Below are 19,223 nucleotides of genomic sequence, written 5' to 3'. Positions count from 1 at the left end.
AGTCATGCTTCTGACAATGTTGTGGTTCTAATCTGATATTACTGTCCAAACCTATTTTGTTCATTTCATGTTAGAAAATGAGAAATCCTTGTGCAGAAACTAGATTTACTTACCTTTTGTTACCCAGTTTTTTCATTTATCTTTCAATTTCAACTGCATGAAATGATTTTGCTTATCATAGCAATACCTTTTTCATGCCATTTGATATTGATAAAACATTAAAATGTATCGGCATGTATGATCAATAATTATTACAATTACTGTGACACGAAAAATGTTAAGATGTATGCTTTAAATTCTCCTGTGCATTACTTTTTCTTTTCTAAGTAGTTCTATAAACAATGGGAGTCTTGCACCTTAGGGTTATGTTCAAAGCCTGATGAAAAATATAGTAGTCTGCCATGTTCTGTAGTTAATGCAGATATGTTCCTGGAGGAAATCATTTACAAGATTTATCCTAAAAGAGACCTGACCTGATGATGTGTGGGGCTATCACATTTTGGGATGGTTTAACCATTTTTCCACAGAAAGGATTGGGGAAAAGAGTTACTTTAAATGTTATGTTTTAAAGCATAGTGTATTTATGCAAGCTAAAAAGAAAAAGAGCTAGCTTTCATGATGTTTCCTCATGTAAATAATAAGAAATTTGTTAGCTTGTCTCAGTAATCAAAAAACACTTCACATCCAGTGTGCTGGGGAGTCACTGGTCCTAAGTGCTGGGCATGAGGTCTGGCAGGCCTTTTCTTTCTGGCTGTGAATAGTGAGAGGTTCAAACACACTGAAATCATGCAGAGTTTTTTTTGAAGCAGAATACTGCGAGGCAGCCAGGCAGTAAAATGCTACAAGAAAGTTGGTGTGCAGGAGAGAATGGTCCGAATGTTTAAGTCACACAAGACAAAACACTAATGTGGGAAGCGTGGTCTGTTCCTTATTTTGTATTATTGTGTGAAGATTGGTTGTATTGTTTGAATTAATGAGTCCAATCATAACTGCCATTCTGTGTTTATCTTGCTGTGAAATAAAGCACCTTATCAATTCATATCAGGCCTTGGTCTGCCTTCACAGAGATTGAAGAAATACACCGTATAAAATTCTGGAATATCTGGTTCAGGTCACAAGAGGGTACTATTGTTGCATCCTGGGTTATGCTACCATGCCAGTAGATATAGGACAGCGTTAGTCAATTCCCATAAAAGTAAGATGCTCAGACCACTTACTGACCAACACCACTGAACCCAAGAAGGTATATACAGCAGGCCTGAATTTGTATTGATATGAATCCAACAAATTTTGAACTTCTTTACCCAAATTAAATATTAGATTTTTTATTGTACATTAAAATAAACCTTTTTCAGTTGTTTTAATCAAATTTTTTAAGCTGGTTGGTAGTTCTGGTTGATTGGCATTGTGCGTTTTGTTCTATATTGGACGCACACTGAAATATTTGATATATTTTAATACTTCAGGTATACAGTTTTTGTTTTTCTCTCTCTGTGTCAAAACCATGAACCATAATTGCCTTGTGCATTGTTTACTCTTACAAAATATTGCAGTATTTTTTCATTGCTCTTGATTAATCAAAATATATTGTACTAAGAAGGTTTTCCCAACGGAGGACTGTATTTGAAGGAAATGTAGGTCACAGAAAATCGCCACGACATTGTTGAAGTCCTATCTTCAACTCATGCTCCCGTCAAGCACAGCTCTCCACTGGGAGCACAGGATCCAGGAATTTACCCTTTGGTGTCGGTTAATTTTGACATAGATTCTAGGGTATATTTAGTGAAATGAGGCTCCCAGGGCAGAGTGGAGAATTGGGCACACTAACCTCTATGCCCAATTATCTGCTCCATGCTCCAGACAAGCGAAGCTTGACATTGGGAGCCTCATTTTACAACATGTACCTTACTACGTTGCAGTGACAGTGATAGGTTTGTGATTGTGAAATCCACCCTAAATCCATGGACTGATCTTCTCAATTCCTGGATAATCCACTAAGTGAAGCTGATTTTTAACCTTTTGAGGATTACAGGAGCATTTCTTGACAAAAATGAAAGCTATACAATGGCAGACAAATAAATACTAACATCCAGCAAGCGACCTGACTAAATAACTTGTATGATCAAAAAGTCCAACATAAATTGCAAGAAAATATTCCAAAAATCATATAATGCAAATGAAGGGAACTGGCTGATGTGTTGGGCTGAATACTGCCAATTCAATATTCGAGCTAGGATAGAGTTTAGGCCCAATGGGTCAAAAATCACTCATAGAGTCATAACAAAGAGTCATAATGGCACAGAAGGAGGCCATTTGGCCCATATTTCTTTACAAATTAGCTATTCTGTCAGAGTCCACAAGGCTGGTTGTTCTAGGAAATAGACATATCACAGTTGAGGTTGGATTAAGGCATGTTGTTGAGGATCTGTGGAAGGTGCTTCAACCTGTACCTGATCTGAGAATGCTTGGTGCTGACATTGAGTGAAAGTGTGAGGAAAATATCCCATTCTTTACTGTACACAGTGAGCTAAGAAAAATGGTTCTAATCAAAGGGTTTAGTGTATCTGTTTCACAGTTCAAGAATGGAACAACTAGGAATTACTGACATTTGAGACTTTTTTATTACACTTGAAATAATAGGATTATGAGAACTTGCTGGAATATGTTCAGAAACCCATTTCAAGATTCTGTTTTTCTTTCCTTTGACAGGTGCACTTGAAAAGGAAATCTTTAGAAGGAGCACAGACTGACCAAATACTAGCCAATGGTTCGGCAATTGTATCGCCTAACAGTATTGTCTTTGAGACATCACTATGAGCAGAAGACAGAGCGGAGTGGTACATCTATGTTCTAACAGTTAAAAAAAACACTTATGGCAAAATCTTTTACAGAAAGCATTGTTTAACATAAAGAAACACGACTTGTAGAATGGGTAATGATTTGCACCAAAAAATTCCATCTTTCCATTATTGGACCTGATTTTATTACAGTTTGCAGCATTTAGCAATATAAAATATGAATTTCAGCTTGAGATCAAACCGAAAGATATACAGGTACTTATTCTGTTGTCTAAAATGGACTCTTGCCTCCAAAAAGATAATATCAGTTACATCAAACTTTTTTTTTAAACCGGAGAGCTATATGAAAATTTGGGAGGGAGAGAAATTTCCCCTTTAATAATTGAAGTGTGTTGACTTCATGATTACCTCTTATCGTGGTGGACTGGGTGATCCAGGTCAGGTTTGTATAGAATTTACATGCGACTACTATCACTGTAGGTTGCCCCCCACCCCGACCAAAATAAATTGCCATCCATATTTTATGCTAAGGCCCAGTTTGTTCAATATTCCTGGTCTATTAATTCAGAGTTCATGCAGACCATGGATAGTGTACAAGTACTTCACTGTTACTTTTACCATATTGTCTGCTATAGATCAGAGGTTCTCTCATAAAAATTAAAGATCTCAGTTAGTGTAAAGTTTATATATTGTTCTTAATTGTCACAAGCAATAAACTACTTTTGCTTAATTGGCAAGTTTTAATTGCATCAAAGGTCTACATTTTACAGGTTTCATTTTAGGTGAGAGTTAGCTGGACACCAGAAAATTCAATAGTTCAAAGCAAACTTTATTCTGTGTCATTTTTAGAAATATGGCAAGACTCGGCTAAAAGTGAAATCTGTTAAATGCACAAGCAAGTGTAACTAAAAACGACATTTACAAATTAAAAATTTACACAACAAACCCAAACTACATACACAGGAAAAATTGTTGACCACGAAGAACTTGTAAATGCTGTCGCACTCGGACCACCTTGTCTAAAGTGATGCAGGAGCAATGAAGCCTAGTACTTGATTTGATTGCATCAGGCAATAGAACTTGTCCTCCTACTGCCAGTTATTCTTCCTGAAAATTTCAACTTGAATTTAGTGGCAATGCTAATGCAATTTTTTTTTGAGATTATTATTTTATTTTTAAAAAACTTCAGTTGAACTGGTTTCTTTAGTCTTCAACTGGAATAGCTTTCTACATTTTGAAGTACTCGTGCCTTAGTAGCAATAATAAAAGTTACCAAAGCTGGACAAATGGTCTGTTTATACCTTAGATGGGCCATATTACTGCATTTTACTGTTCTTTAGTACAGTAGAAGTTATTAGGTGTCATTATAAGAAAAGGAATGAGGTAAAGCAATAACATGCGATAAGGAATCTTCGTTGTAATATTTCGCCATGGATGATTTGTTTTTACGCTTTCTTTAAATGGCATTTAATTTCTCAGCTGGTTAATCCCTTAACTACACTGTATTTTTTTTACCAAAATTCCGCTGTCGTGATTTGTGCTGTTCAGGATAACAGGGTTAAGCAGCATTTATTTTGGATGAAATTATAAGAAGTTTGGTTAAATAGCATACTGTGTTTCAACAGTTTCCCCAATGCCTTCAAATGACAGTCCTTCTGTTTAGATACTTAAGAATAATAAATGCATTAAAACATTTCAAGGAAAATGTTATTATGCTGATTAATTTAAGTCCTATTAGAAGTGCAATAGGGTGCTGTTTTATGTGCATGTTTGCTTTCATTGCTCAGGGTTACTATGGGTCCAAAGATTATTTTGATTAGATTTCAGGCCATTGTTGAATATAATAACTTTGTATGGGTTGATACTGATGGTGTTTAGGTCCAAACTGAAAATAAACTAGGAGTATGTGTTTTAATATGAAAAGCAACTAGTAAAGCACTGACAAAATCATTATCAAAGGAGTCTATGTAACAAGAACCATTTTCAAATATGTAAAAGAGTGAACCTTTGTAAATGCTTCAAAGCTGACAGCATACATCATAAATGCTGGATTATGCAAGTGGTTAGACTGAGTCAGAAGCAATGAATCAGTTATACTCAAACCAACTTGCCCTGCTTCTACATCTGTTCACAGACTAAATGGTTGATTCAGCTCAGGAAAAGTGATGTATATATTGATCTAAATTAGAGTTGATCCAAGACCATTCACGGTGCATTTTTAAACTGGATTCACTCGAAACTCCATTTATGTGGCCACTGTTAGTTGATTTTATTGAATTTTCTATTTTATACATAAAGAAGCGTAAGCTGCAAATTATTACTGTTTTAAAATTGAGGAAGGAATTAAATGCAGTTGTGAATTTTCCCTTAATCGAACTGGGTTATACAGATTTCCATAATGAATAGTGAGTTTTGTGTTTGAATCATAATGTCTATGTGTATATTAATTTGACTGTTTATTGCTTTAGTTTGTGTGAAATGTTTGCCTTATACCTTTTGTAATCTGTGCAAATACTTCAGAGATCCTACAGATGCTATAATCTATTAACCAACATTTATTAATACCCTGTTTCCACATCATGGATTCATACCTTTGATTTTAGCCAGAATTTTATTTTTGGCATTTTTTTCCTAATCAGATAAGTGGTTATCAGCTGGAAGGGGTATGGTGTAAAATCTAAACATGTACTTTTTATCTTGTACATAAGAATCAGCATTCTGTCATAACCTTTAAACTTCTATACGCTTACTTAAAACATGAGCATTTTCTCCATTGTGACATTGTTAATATAGTTCACTCGTAACTGATATTTTTAAGAGTTATCCTTATATGTAACCAGTCTTTCCGGCTGAATTTTGAATCCTTGTTGAATTTAATCCCAGTTTGAATATTTTCTTGGTTTAGGATAGTGCTTTAGGCAAACATAGATTTTTCTTCTCAATAGCCTAGTCTATCAGAACATGAATTCTCGGGGCAGGAGGAAACTGTTTGAACTCTTGTCAATTCCCCCAGATAAAGAGAAAGAGATGAAGCAGGAATGGGGGAATGATGTGAGAGAGAACTTTTCTACAATCTAATCGGTGAAATTTTATTATTAAATCTTCACATCCATATTTCAGCTTGCAACCTCATACCAGGTCATCAGAAGAGAATCCTGAATAATCTAGTAGTTGGAAAATCTCTGCTGTGGTGATAAGGAATTAGTTGCACTGCAAGAAGTGTTCTGTATTAAGTAAAAATAGAAAATATCTGAAATACCCAACAGGTCTATCAGCACCTAAAAAGGGAAGAGATGGATTAACAAATTTTGGTTGTAAACCCTTTTTCACAATTGGGAATTCTGGGTGTTCTGTATTAAAATAGGAGTCGTTAGCAGACCAGTTTACTTGGAAAATTCACCATGTAGGCGTTTTAACTACTCTCTGGCTCTAAATCAAAAATGCAAACTTCCTGCTCCTGGTTTTAAAGCCACTGGAAATCTGTTATCACTTTTTTACAAATACAGGCATTGTATACAGACATATACTCCACTGGGAGAAACCTGGCAGTGTTTTTTTTTTGCAGTGTCTGCGCAGTGGCTGGATTTTGTGAATCTGGCAAGTTTACCAGGTGTGCGAGACTTGCATGTTGATAACTGGTGCATTTAACACCCATCTACGTTCAATGTGAAAGCAGCCTAGGTTTCATACTATTATTCAAATTTGTCTACTCTGGGCTCCTTCTAGCTGTAAGCTTTAATCTCCATACCAAGCAAAAATGATCATCCACAGACAACGTATAATATCATGTGCATTTATGTAGCATCAACACATCTTGGAATGCTTCAATTTGTGAAGTGCTGTGCAAACAAACATGGCAGCCATTTTGTGCTCAAAACATTCCCAAACAATAAGATAAATTATCATTTTTTTTTGTGGTATTGGTTGAGGGAGACCAGGAACACTACCCTGTTCCTTTTTGAACAGTACCGTGGGATACGTAACATCCACCTGAACAGACAGGATCTTAGTTTAACATCTCATCCAAAGTACAACACTTCCAATAATGTAGCACTCCCTTAGTACTGCAATGGAGCCTGAGTCTAGATTATGGGATCAAGCCCTGGAATGGTTTTAAACCATGACCTTCTGACCCAAAGGCATAAGTGCTACTAATTAAACAAAGCTGGCACACCTTTGTCAATTAATTTGTAAACAGTGCATCCATTTGGTGCCGCTAATATTAATGATGCATGTATTTGTACAGAACAATTCAAAATTCTCATTAAAATAATCAGTTGTGAAAAAAAATTTAAATGCCTAAAATTTTTTAAATGTGATCAAGATTGTTCATGGATCAGTCACAACTTTCCTGGCCAACCAGAATAAAACATAACTTTAAATTACTCAATAATTACTTATGCTTTCCTGTATTTGTTCAAAATAAGCATCATCAGACCAAAAATAGAATGCAGTCATTTTTTTCTCTAATTTTCTCCCCATCTCTTCTGAAGGCATGAACACATGCTGGAGTGAGGCTTCAAACCTACCACGAACCCTCTTCGTTTTTTTCCCACTGTTCCTAAAAAATGTTAAGCTCCTATGTGTCATTCATCTATCAAAAAAGGGACGGAGTCATTGGCCTATCGGCCTTTGCCTATTCCTAAAAATCCTTTCAAAAAAAATTTCTGTTGTTCCTATTGGTGAGTCTAGACATTGGCAGGCTGTTCTCCTGTGAAGGAAGCAGTGTCGCAGTTGAATCTGCTCTTGTCCTTGCCCAACATTCACTTGTGAACTTTCCAGCAGAGGTCACTGGAAAGCAATGAAAAGGCAGGAATCCTGTCTATTTATCTCCTCTTCGCTAGTCCAGGGATGACGAGGCAGTTGCAGTGCCCCATTTACTGCCCTGGCCATCATATTCCTAGAACACATACAGGATTAAAAAAAAGTTTGTTTCAATTTCAAGTACTAAAAACAATTTTATACAGACCAGCTTACATTTTTAACAACCTCTTATAAAATTCAGATTTTGAGGTACTTGAATACCACAGTAAAGTCAGATATAATTTAAAATGAAATGTGCATCTTTTTATTTTATTTTTACATTAGGTATAGTTCCAACTTGGTATCAACCTGCAGGCAGTGAAATACATTTATAATTTAGATATGGTTCAAATTGTAGAGACACCTTTTTTTAAACTGTGTAGATTCATTGCTATTCAACACAGATACAAGATGGACTTCATTTTGTTAAATAAAGATGTCTAAGATAGCCAGTAGGGAAGCAGACAATTGTAAAAGAACAACAGCTTGCATTTATACAGTACCTTTAATGTAGGAAAATGTCCTAAGGTACTTTACAGGAGCATTAGTAGACAAAATTTGACACCGAGGTGGCCAGTAGCTTGGTCAAAGAGGTAGGTTAATAAAACATACAAATCTGCAGTACAAGAAAGGCCAAATAGATTTAGTTCCTAATGCTAGTACTCATATAAAACCTACTTGGACAAACAAAAAGGATTCTGTATTTTTTAGAAGTTTGCATACATAGCATGAGTGAACCTAAATTGGCCATGATTGCATTGAAATTAAGGATCCCATATAAGCAGTGCTTTTGTTGCAACATTTCCTACTACTGTATTTTTGTTGCTTTTAATTGTTAAAACTGCCATCTTTGAACATCTTTTGCTATTTACTCATCGCTGTTATAAGTGATCATGGTTTGAGTGTGTTTAGTGCACTATGCCCACATGATAGATATAGTAAGATAAGACTATAAGGAGTGACTTTTTGTTTTTAGCTTGCCTAATCCACATATTTTATGATAAACTTTGCCCCCGATATGCCTCTATTTTCTTCTCCCAATGCGTGACACTGAAAGTGTACACTAGCTTACTTTATGCAGGTTGCTTTATTGTGATCTAATATTTCTACTTTCAAGTCTGATGATGCACAGTATTGTATAAAACCTCAATTCTAGAAAGTCTCCATATATAGTACTTTATTTGAACTTAAGTTAACTTTTTGGTTCTGCGTCTTGTTCATTATAATTTGTTACACACCTGACTGGTCAGGTTTAGTTGACATTAAACTTTTTTTTAAAACATTGCTTTTATCAAGAAGACTTGACTGGGTTAAGTGATCTGTGTTGATGAAGAACTACTCGTCTGAGTGTATTTCACCATAATGGCTGATTCAGGTTCTGATTTGAAATATGTTGTAATGTTTACATATGGATTCAATTAATATTTAGTAATAAAGTATTCTGACAAAATAGATGAAAGTGTGCTCTTCTATTATAATCTCTTTTGTTTGACACTTTAGAAAATTTCAGTAGTGCAATGGTTTATGTAGAGCCTTTGATGTTTCTGTGAAGTTATGTACAATACATTGTTGTCAACATCTGTGCTTCGCGAGGTAATTCCGGAATAGTTAAAATTGTTTCACAAATCAGCACAGCATCTCAAAGCCAGTTTTTAATTTTACTTGTTTAATCAAAATTAAAGTTGAGCAGAACTTTTATTTTTAGAATTATTACAATATGAATGAGATTCATAATCAAAAAGAGTGAGACAGGTCACAAACCCATTTAAACACATGTAGCCTGTTATTTTTCAGAGAAGCATACATCAAAAATGTTGCAATTTAAAATCTAAGTTAGGCAGTCTTGATCCCTTTGGGTTTTTCTCCTTCCCACTCTGAGGATCTTGGAATGCTTTTCTACGTTAAAGGTGCTAAATATATGCAAGTGGTTGTAAAGTCTGTGCTCATCACGATGGGTCACGATACTTGATTAACTACATCCAAATGAAATGTTGACTATTATCATTGTTTGAAATATTATAGGGTAAGCATGCCAGTTACAGCATAGACTAGAAATAATCTTAAATTAAACTATTCCTGTAAATCAGCCATATCTGATTACAAATATGACTTACTAAAAGTACCTGGTAAATAGTGGCTGCACTCTGCCATGCATTGTATTAGTAAACTAGATGATACTTAAGTGCTGGCCAACAATCTTTGGGTTCAGACACTAAACTCCAGGATTAACATAAAACATACTTGTAATTGTATATTCCCTGTAACAAAAATAAAGCTTTTTTCTTCTATGGTAAAGAGCTCGTATGTAGTAATTTACCTGAATAATTAATCTGTAGATTTTAATTTCTTGGTGCTATTGTGGGTTTAGTGTTGCAATGAATGTCTGTTTGTATGATAGGTGTCCATTCAACTCTTAACTTTTTCAATGGGATTTTGTTGAATCTACAGTGAATTACCCAGCAGGTTATATTGGGTAATAATGAATGAGGTAATGTGAAACTTTTGGGTAAATGTTTAGTTTCTGAACACAGGCCAGAAGGCTCCAGGTTTGATACTGAGTCTGTGCTGTTAGCTGATCTCAGTTGGTCAACTACAATTGGTCACAGCAACCCAGATTAAAGATGGGGAAATCAAGTGGAGATCCCATTCCTGATTGCTGTACAGGAACACCTACTAGAAGTGCATGTCCAGACTCTGGGTGAGAACAGCATCAAGAATGCCTGTGACGTCCTCTACAGTTGGATAACCTGTGAGCATTCCGAATCAAAGCTTGGGCAAGATACTAGAGGGTGACTGGAGCCTATGGAACTGTACTCCACTGAGAGCACCAAAATCTTGAGGGCGGGGTGGGGGTGATTAGGGGGGAAAGGGCATTGAGGCTAGTATAAATGATTCGTTTATAGCATACTTAGCACATTTTTCAGTTAATTGTATTATATGAACACTGATACAACTTTTGCTCTACCTCACATACAGTATTAATTTCTCTAGTTCAATGTACAGTTAAAGCCTCTGTTGCAGTAATTAAATTGAAGTGTTTAGATTTACATAAGAAATAGGAGCTGGAGCAGGCCATTTGGCCCTGCGAGCCTGCACCGCCATTCAATAAGATCATGGTTGGTTTTCTACCTCAACTCTACCTTCCCGCACTAACCCCATATCCCTTGGTTTCTTTAGTATTGAAAAATCTATCGATCTCTGTCTTGAATATACTCAATGACTGAGCCGCCACAGCCCTCTGTGGTAGAGAATTCCAAAGATTCACGACCCTCTGAGTGAAGAAATTTCTCCTCATCTCAGTCCTAAATGGCTGACCCCTTATTCTGAGACTGCGATCCCTAGTTCTAGACATTCTCCTAGCATCTACCCTGTCAAGCCCCTTAACAACTTTATATGTTCCAAGTCAATCCAGGTCTGGAGCCAAGTGGTCCTGGCGGAACCCAAACTGAGCATTAGTGAGCAGGTTATTGGTGAGCAAGTATCACTTGATAGCACTGTTAACGATACCTTCCATCACTTTGCTGATGATTGAGCGTAGACTGAAGGGGTGGTAATTGGCCAATTGGATTTGTCCTTTTTGTGGACAGGATATACCTGGGCAATTTTCTACATTGTCGGGTAGATGCCAGTGTTGTGGCTGTACTGGAACAGCTTGGCTAGTCCTGGAGCACGTCTTCAGTGCGACAGCCGAGATGTTGTCAGGGCCCATAGCCTTTGCTGAATCCACTACATTCAGCCGTTTCTTGATATCGCGTGGAGTGAATCGAATTGGCTGAAGACTGGCTTCTGTGATGGTGGGGACCTAAGGAGAAGGCCGAGATGGATCATTTCTCGCCACTTCTGGCTGAAGATGGCTGCGAATGCTTTATCCACCATCATTGAGGATGGGGATGTTCATGGAGCCTCCTCCTCCCTTTAGTTATTTAATGGTCCACCTCCATTCACGACTGGATGTGGCTGGACTGCAGAGTTTTCATCTGATCCGTTGGTTGTGAGATCGCTTAGCTCTGTCTATAGCATGCTGTTTCCGCAGTTTAGCATGTATGTAGTCCTGTGTTGTCACTTCCCCAGGTTGGCATTTCATTTTTAGGTATGCCTGGTGCTGCTCCTGACATGCTCTTCTACACTCCTCATTGAACCAGGGTTGGTCCCCTGGCTTGATGGTAATGGTAGAGTGAGGAATATGCCAGGCCATGAGGTTACAGATTGTGGTGGACTACAATTCTGCTGCTGCTGGTGGCCCACATCACCTCGTGGGTGCCCAGTTTTGAGCTGCTAGATCTGTTCTGAATCTATCCCATTTAGCACGGTGGTATAGAATCATAGAATGGTTACTGCACAGAAGAAGACCTGTCAAGCCCGTGCCGACTCTCAGCTAGTCCCACTCCCCCACCCTTTCCCCGTAGCCCTGCAATTTTTTTTCCTTCAAATACTTATCCAACTCCCTTTTGAAAGATAAGATTGAGTCTGCCTCCACCACCCTTTCAGGAAGTGCATTCCAGATCTGAACCACTCGCTGCATAAAAAAGTTTATTCTATGTCGCCTTTGGTTCTTTTGCCAATCACCTTAAATCTGTGTCCTCTGGTTCTCGACCCTTCCGCCAATGGGAACAGTTTCTCTCTATCTACTCTGTCCAGACCCCTCATGATTTTGAACATCTCTATCAAATCTCCTCCCAACCTTCTCTGCTCCAAGGAGAACAACCCCAGCTTCTCCAATCTATCCCTCATTTCTGGAATCATTCTCGTAAATCTTTTCTGCACCTTCTCTAAGGCCTTCACACCCTTCCTAAAGTGTGGTGCCCAGAATTGAACACTACTCCAGTTGGGGCTAAACCAATGTTTTAGACAGGTTCATCATAATTTCCACACTTTTGTACTCTATACCTCTATTTATGAAGCTCAGGATCCCGTAAGCCTTTTTAACTGCTTTCTCAAACTGCCCTGCCACCTTCACCGATTTGTGCACAGATACCCCCAGCTCTCTCTGTTCCTGCCCCTTTCAGGATTGGACCCTTAGTTTATATTTCCTCTCCCCATTCTTTCCACCAAAATGTCTCACTTCGCCCTTTTCTGTGTTAAATTTCATCTGCCACGTGTCCACCCATTTCACCAGCCTATGTCTTCCTGAAGTCTATCACTCTCCTCCTCACTGTTCACTACACTTCCAAGTTTTGTGTCATCTGCAAATTTTGAAATTGTGCCCTATACACCCACATCCAAGCCATTAATATATATTAAGAAAAGCAGTGGTCCTAGAACCGACCCCTGGGGAACACCGCTGTGTACCTTCCTCCAGTCCGAAAAACAACCGTTCACTACTCTCTGTTTCCTGTCACTTAGCCAATTTCGTATGCATGCTGTCCTTTTTATTCCATGGGCTTCAACTTTGCTGGCAAGCTTATTACGTGGCACTTTGTTGAACGCCTTTTGGAAATCCATGTTCACTACATCAACCGCATTGCCCTAATCAACCCTCTCTGTTACCTCATCAAAAAACTCAATCAAGTTGGTTAAACACGATTTGCCTTTAACAAATCCATGCTGGCTTTCCTTAATTAATCCACACCTATCCAAGTGACTGTTAATTTTGTCCCTGATTACTGTTTCTAAAAGCCTCCCCACTACCGAGGTTAAACTGACTGACCTGTAGTTGCTGGGTTTATCCTTACACCCTTTTTTGAACAATGGTGTAACATTTACAATTCTCCAGTCCTCTGGCACCATCCCCGTATCTCTGGAGGATTGGAATATTATGGCCAGTACCTCTGCGATTTCTGCCCTCAATTTCCTCAGCATCCTAGGATGCATCCCATCCGCTCCTGGTGATATATCTACTTCAAGTACAGCCAGCCTTTTGATATACCTATCAATTCCTCCAATAAAAGGCGAAGAGTTACGAAGGTGACTAAAGGTTTTTATTGACTAAATAACAGAGCCCACTCTCGTGGGTGATCCGATCCAAGCAGGAGGAATACCAGCCAGTCGCTCACCTTTATACCTGGCCTGGTGGGTGGAGCCAAGGCGGAGTCGGCAGTGGTCATCCCAGGTATAGCAGTGTGGCAAGAGGCGACCTCGTACCGTGATACAATAGTGGTCAGTGATACAGTTATAACGAACAGTGGTGAACAGTGCTAACTACTAACAGTGATACGATAGTGAACGTGGTTTACCACATTCACCCCTTGTTTAGAATTAAGTCCGGCGGGGTGAAGTGTACTACCAATTCTGGTAGGTCAGTCTGTCCGGAGGCTTCGTAAGCCTCTCCGATCGCCGCAGCGGTGGTGTTGCCTTATCCGGTGCTGGTGCCTTATCCGGTGTTGATGCTGGTGTTTGCGTGGTCGGCGAGGGCTCGTGGGGTTCCGGCATGCCGTCTACCTGGGCTGAGGTTGGGGGGGGTGGTGGCGGTGTTTCCGGATCGGCTGAGGGTGCGAGGTCTCGTAGGGAGACAGTGTCCTCCCGCCCGTCTGGGTACGCCACGTAGGCGTACTGGGGGTTGGCGTGCAGGAGGTTCACCCTCTCGACCAGGGGGTCCGTTTTATGGGCCCTCACGTGTTTCCGCAGCCAGACCGGCCCCGGGGCGGTCAGCCAGGTTGGTAGAGTGGTTCCCGTAGTCGACTTCCTGGGGAAAACGAACATTCGTTCATGGGGGGTGGTGTTAGTGGCCGTGCAAAGTAATGACCGGATGGAGTGCAGCGCTGTCGGGAGGACTTCTTGCCAGCGGGAGGTTGGGAGGCCCTTAGACTTTAAGGCTAAGAGGACGGCCTTCCATACCGTCGCGTTCTCTCTTTCCACCTGACCGTTACCTCTGGGGTTGTAGCTGGTGGTCCTGCTTGCTGCAATACCTCTCTCTAGGGGGAATTGCCGGAGTTCCTCGCTCATGAAGGAGGAGCCCCGGTCGCTGTGTATATAGTTCGGGAACCCGAACAAGGCGAAGAGGGCATTCAGGCACTTAATGACCGTGCTACTGGTCATGTCGGGGCAGGGGAAGGCAAAGGGGAAACGGGAGTACTCATCAACGATGTTGAGGAAGTACACATTACGGTCAGAGGACGGGAGGGGCCCCTTAAAGTCGATGCTCAGGCGCTCGAAGGGGCGGGTGGCCTTGATCAGGCTTACTCGGTCCGGCCTATAGAAGTGCGGTTTGCACTCCGCACAGGTCTGGCAGTTCCTGGTCATGGTCCTGACCTCCTCGATGGAGTAGGTCAGGTTGCGGGCCTTAATGAAATGGTAGAGTCTGGTGACTCCGGGGTGGCAGAGCTGGTCGTGGAGGGTCTGAAGCCTATCGATATGCGCGCTGGCGCATGTCATTCGTGAAAGGGCATCAGGGGATTCGTTCAGCTTGCCTGGCCGGTACAAGATCTCATAATCGTAGGTGGAGAGCTCGATTCTCCATCTCAAAATCTTGTCATTCTTGATTTTGCCCTTCAGCTTGTTATTAAACATGAAAGCCACCGAACGCTGGTCGGTGAGGAGGGTAAATCGTTTGCCTGCCAGGTAGTGCCTCCAGCGCCGTACTGCCTCCACGATCGCCTGGGCCTCTTTCTCGACCGACGAATGTCGGATCTCGGGGCCCTGTAGGGTCCTTGAGAAGAAGGCCACTGGCCTCCCCTCCTGGTTTAGGGTGGCGGCTAAGGCGAAGTCGGATGCGTCGCTCTCCACCTGGAAGGGGATGGACTCGTCCACTGCGTGCATCGTGGCCTTGGCTATGTCTCCCTTAATGAGGGAGAAGGCCGCGCACGCCTCCTCCGTGAGGGGGAAGGAAGTGGCTTTCAGGAGGGGTCTGGCTTTGTCCGCGTAATTGGGTACCCATTGGGCATAGTAGGCGAAAAGCCCCAGGGTTCTCCTAAGTGCTTTAGGGCAGTGGGGGAGGGGTAGCTCCATGAGGGGGCGCATTCTTTCTGGGTCGGGGCCGATGATTCCGTTCTCCACTACGCAGCCGAGGATGGCAAGGCGCGTGGTGTTAAACACGCATTTCTCCTTATTGTAGGTGAGGTTCAGCCGTTGGGCCGTACGGAGGAATTTCTCCAGATTCGCGTCATGTTCCTGCCGGTCGCGGCCGCAGATAGTGACGTTATCTAGGTAGGGGAATGTAGCCTGCAGTTCGTTCTGGTCAACCATCTGGTCCATCTCCCTTTGGAAGACCGAGACCCCATTAGTGACACCGAAGGGGACCCTAAGGAAGTGGTATAGGCGCCCATTCGCCTCGAAGGCGGTATACTGGCGGTCCTCAGGGTGGATAGGGAGTTGGTGGTAGGCCGACTTCAGGTCGATGGTCGAGAATACTTTATACTGTGCAATCTGATTGACCATGTCAGATATGCGGGGGAGGGGGTATGCGTCCAGCTGGGTATATCTGTTTATGGTCTGGCTGTAGTCGATGACCAGGCGGTTTTTATCGCCGGTCTTTACGACTACGACCTGGGCACGCCAGGGGCTGCTGCTCCCCTCGATAATGCCCTCTTTCAGGAGGCGCCGCACCTCAGAGCTAATGAAGGCTCTGTCCCCGGCGCTATACCGCCTGCTCTTGGTAGCGACGGGTTTGCAGTCAGGGGTAAGGTTAGCAAACAGAGAGGGTGGCGGGACCTTGAGGGTGGAGAGGCTGCAGGTGTTACGCGGTGGGCGGTTTAACGTTTGCTGGTTGTTGACTGTGAGTGGGGGGAGGGGTCCACCGTATGCTAGGGTTACGCTTTGGAGGTGGGATTGGAAGTCCAGCCCTAGTAGGACGGCAGCGCAGAGATGGGGGAGGACGAGGAGTTTAAAGTTTTTATACTCCGTGCCCTTAACCGACAGGGTCACGACACAGTAGCCGCTGATGTCCGTGGCGTGGGACCTCGATGCCATCGAGATTCGGCTGCGCATTGGTAGGACAGAGAGGGAGTAGTGGCTCACCGTGTCTGGGTGGATGAAGCTCTCCGTGCTTCCGCTGTCGAACAGGCAGGTCGTGGCGTGGCCGTTCACTTTGATGTCCATCATTGACTTGGACAGATGGTGCGGGCGGGCTTGGTCCAGGGTGACGGAAGCTAGTGTGTAGCTGAGCGAGTCGTTGTCATCTGCGGGCGAGGCGGTCGGGCGTGGTGAGTAAAATGGCGTCTCCCACGAGGTAGGGCAAAATGACGGAGAAGATGGCTGCCCCCGTAGCTCACATGAGGCACTATTGGGGTTGGTTGCCTTAATCAAAGATGGCCACCCCCATGACTCATGTGTGGGGATGCTGGCCTCAGTTGCCCTAAACAAAGATGGCCGCCCCCATGACTCGTGTGGGGATGCTGGCCTCAGTTGCCCTAAACGAAGATGGCCGCCCCCATAGTTCGCATGCGGCACTGCTGGCCTCTGAGGATCCGCTCCTGCAGGCCTTGGAGAAGTGGCCTTTCTTCAGGCAGGTTTTGCATATGGAGTTCTTGGCTGGGCAGCGCGACCTCGGGTGCTTCTCCTGGCCACAAAAAAAACAGCCGGCGGCCCGATCGCGGATGCCCGATGTCGGGGCCGGTGCCGGGGGTGGCGGGGCCGGTCGGGTCCGGGACGCCGACGCAGAGGTAGGTCCCGGGGGCGGCGCTGGGAAGGGTGCTGTGGTAGGGGTCGGGCCCGAGTCCCAGGGTCGCGAGCAGTACCTGGTGAATGCTTCCTGATCTTGGTGGGCCACTTCCAGGGAGATAGCGAGGGCTTCAGCTTTTTCCATGCTGAGGTCTTTAGCTTCCAGCAGTCTTTGCCGTGAGTACTCGGACCGTAGGCCTTTCAGGAATGCGTTGCGGATATTATCTTCAGTATTTCGGCTGCCGACACCGATTTAAAGTCACAGTTCCTGGCGAGTGCATATAGCGCCTGTGAGAATTCGGCTACTGATTCTCCTGGCTGTTGCGGCCGTGATCTTAGGAGGTGCCTAGCGTACATGTAGTTTACCGGGGTCCGGTACTTCTGTTTCAGCAGGTTGATGGTGGTCTCGTAGGTAGTCATGTCCTCGATGAGAGTGTATACTCTCGGGCTCAGTTGTGCCTGCAGGACACTTAGTTTGGATGCCTGAGGGACGCTGGATTCTCTCAGGTATGATTCGAAGCAGACCAGCCAGTGTTTAAAGTCTGCGGCTGAGTTTGCTGCTCGTGGGTTCAGGTCCAGGCACGGCGGTCTGAGGGCTCGCAGCCAAGCTGGCTGGTGTGGCTGTGCTCCTGGGAGCTGCGCTGGTGGCTCCTCCGCTGGTTGTGACTCGTTGTCGGACATCATTAAATTTAGTCAATAAAATTGATATACCTATCAATTCCTCCAATAAAAGGCGAAGAGTTACGAAGGTGACTAAAGGTTTTTATTGACTAAATAACAGAGCCCACTCTCGTGGGTGATCCGATCCAAGCAGGAGGAATACCAGCCAGTCGCTCACCTTTATACCTGGCCTGGTGGGTGGAGCCAAGGCGGAGTCGGCAGTGGTCATCCCAGGTATAGCAGTGTGGCAAGAGGCGACCTCGTACCGTGATACAATAGTGGTCAGTGATACAGTTATAACGAACAGTGGTGAACAGTGCTAACTACTAACAGTGATACGATAGTGAACGTGGTTTACCACACCTTTCTAATAACTCTATTAATTTTTATCCTATCAAGTGTTTCCTCCTTCACTATGTCTATGGCAGCATCCTCTTCCTTGGTGAAGACAGATGCAAAGTATTTGCATATATATTATATATAGTGTGTGTGTGTATATACATGGATACAGCATTGCCTATAAAGTCAATCATTCAGTACCTCAGCCATACCCTCTGCCTCCATGCATAGGTCTCCTTTTTGGTACTGCCACTCAACATGATGGAGAGCGTCGTCAGTGTGAAGACGGGACTTTGTCTCCACAAGGACTGCGGTGTTCATTCCTTCCAATACTGTCATGGACGGAAGCATCTGTGACAGGTAGATTGGGGAGAACAAGGGCAAGTAGGTTTTTCACTCGTGTTTGGTTCTCTCGCCACCTCTGGTGGGTCTGCCCTGCAAGTGGGATAGAACATTCCATGGGATGGTGATGCAGGAGTCTGGGACTGAAAGGTATGATTCTGTAAGTATGGCTATGTCAGGCTGTTGCTTGACTAGTCTGTGGGATAGCTCTCCCAATTTTGGCACAAGTTCCCAGATGTTTGTGAGGAGGACTTTGCAGAGACAACTGGGCTGGGTGTGCCTTTGTCATGTCCGGTGCCTAGGTCGATGCCGGGTGGTCCGTCCGGTTTTATTAGTATACTTCTTTGTAGTGGTTTGGTACAACTGAGTGGCTTGCTGGGTCACTTCAGAGGGCAGTTAACAGTCAACCTCATTGCTGTGGGTCTGGAGCCACTGGGTAATGGCGGAAGATTTCCTTCCCTAAAGGACAAGTATTGGAGGCAAAAAGCAACGCCTCCTTCTCCCTCTACACTGAATTCTCATTCTCACCATATTCCCATCTATTGTTACTATATTAATGGGTGATTTTATTATTTGCTGGTAATTGATTTGATATAAATCAAAATGTTTGCAGTGATAATTGTTCAATTTGCATATTATATATATCTTCTGTGTGTGTGTGTGTATATATATGGATACAGCATTGCCTATAAAGTAAATTAATTATATACTGCATTGTCGATGGTACAGTCCAAAGTGCATTTATTG

General features: G+C 42.6%; 1 protein-coding gene across 1 annotated transcript in view; it reads left to right on the top strand.

The window, feature by feature from the left end:
* abcc4 (ATP binding cassette subfamily C member 4 (PEL blood group)) overlaps positions 1–8,834 on the top strand; it is a 516,746-nt gene extending 507,912 nt beyond the window's left edge. Inside the window, exon 31 of the mRNA XM_085999895.1 lies at positions 2,710–8,834. Within this exon, the coding sequence (XP_085856021.1) occupies positions 2,710–2,817 (108 nt within the window). The 3' untranslated portion in view covers positions 2,818–8,834. The remainder of the gene's footprint in view (positions 1–2,709) is intronic.
* Positions 8,835–19,223: the final 10,389 nt, after the last annotated feature.

Source organism: Somniosus microcephalus, chromosome 10, assembly GCF_052327205.1.
Source record: "Somniosus microcephalus isolate GS21.2 chromosome 10, FLI_Smic_1.0, whole genome shotgun sequence".
In the NCBI taxonomy this organism is placed as follows: domain Eukaryota; kingdom Metazoa; phylum Chordata; class Chondrichthyes; order Squaliformes; family Somniosidae; genus Somniosus; species Somniosus microcephalus.
Note: the sequence above shows the minus strand (reverse complement) of the source record. Positions and strands in the feature narration are given on the sequence as shown.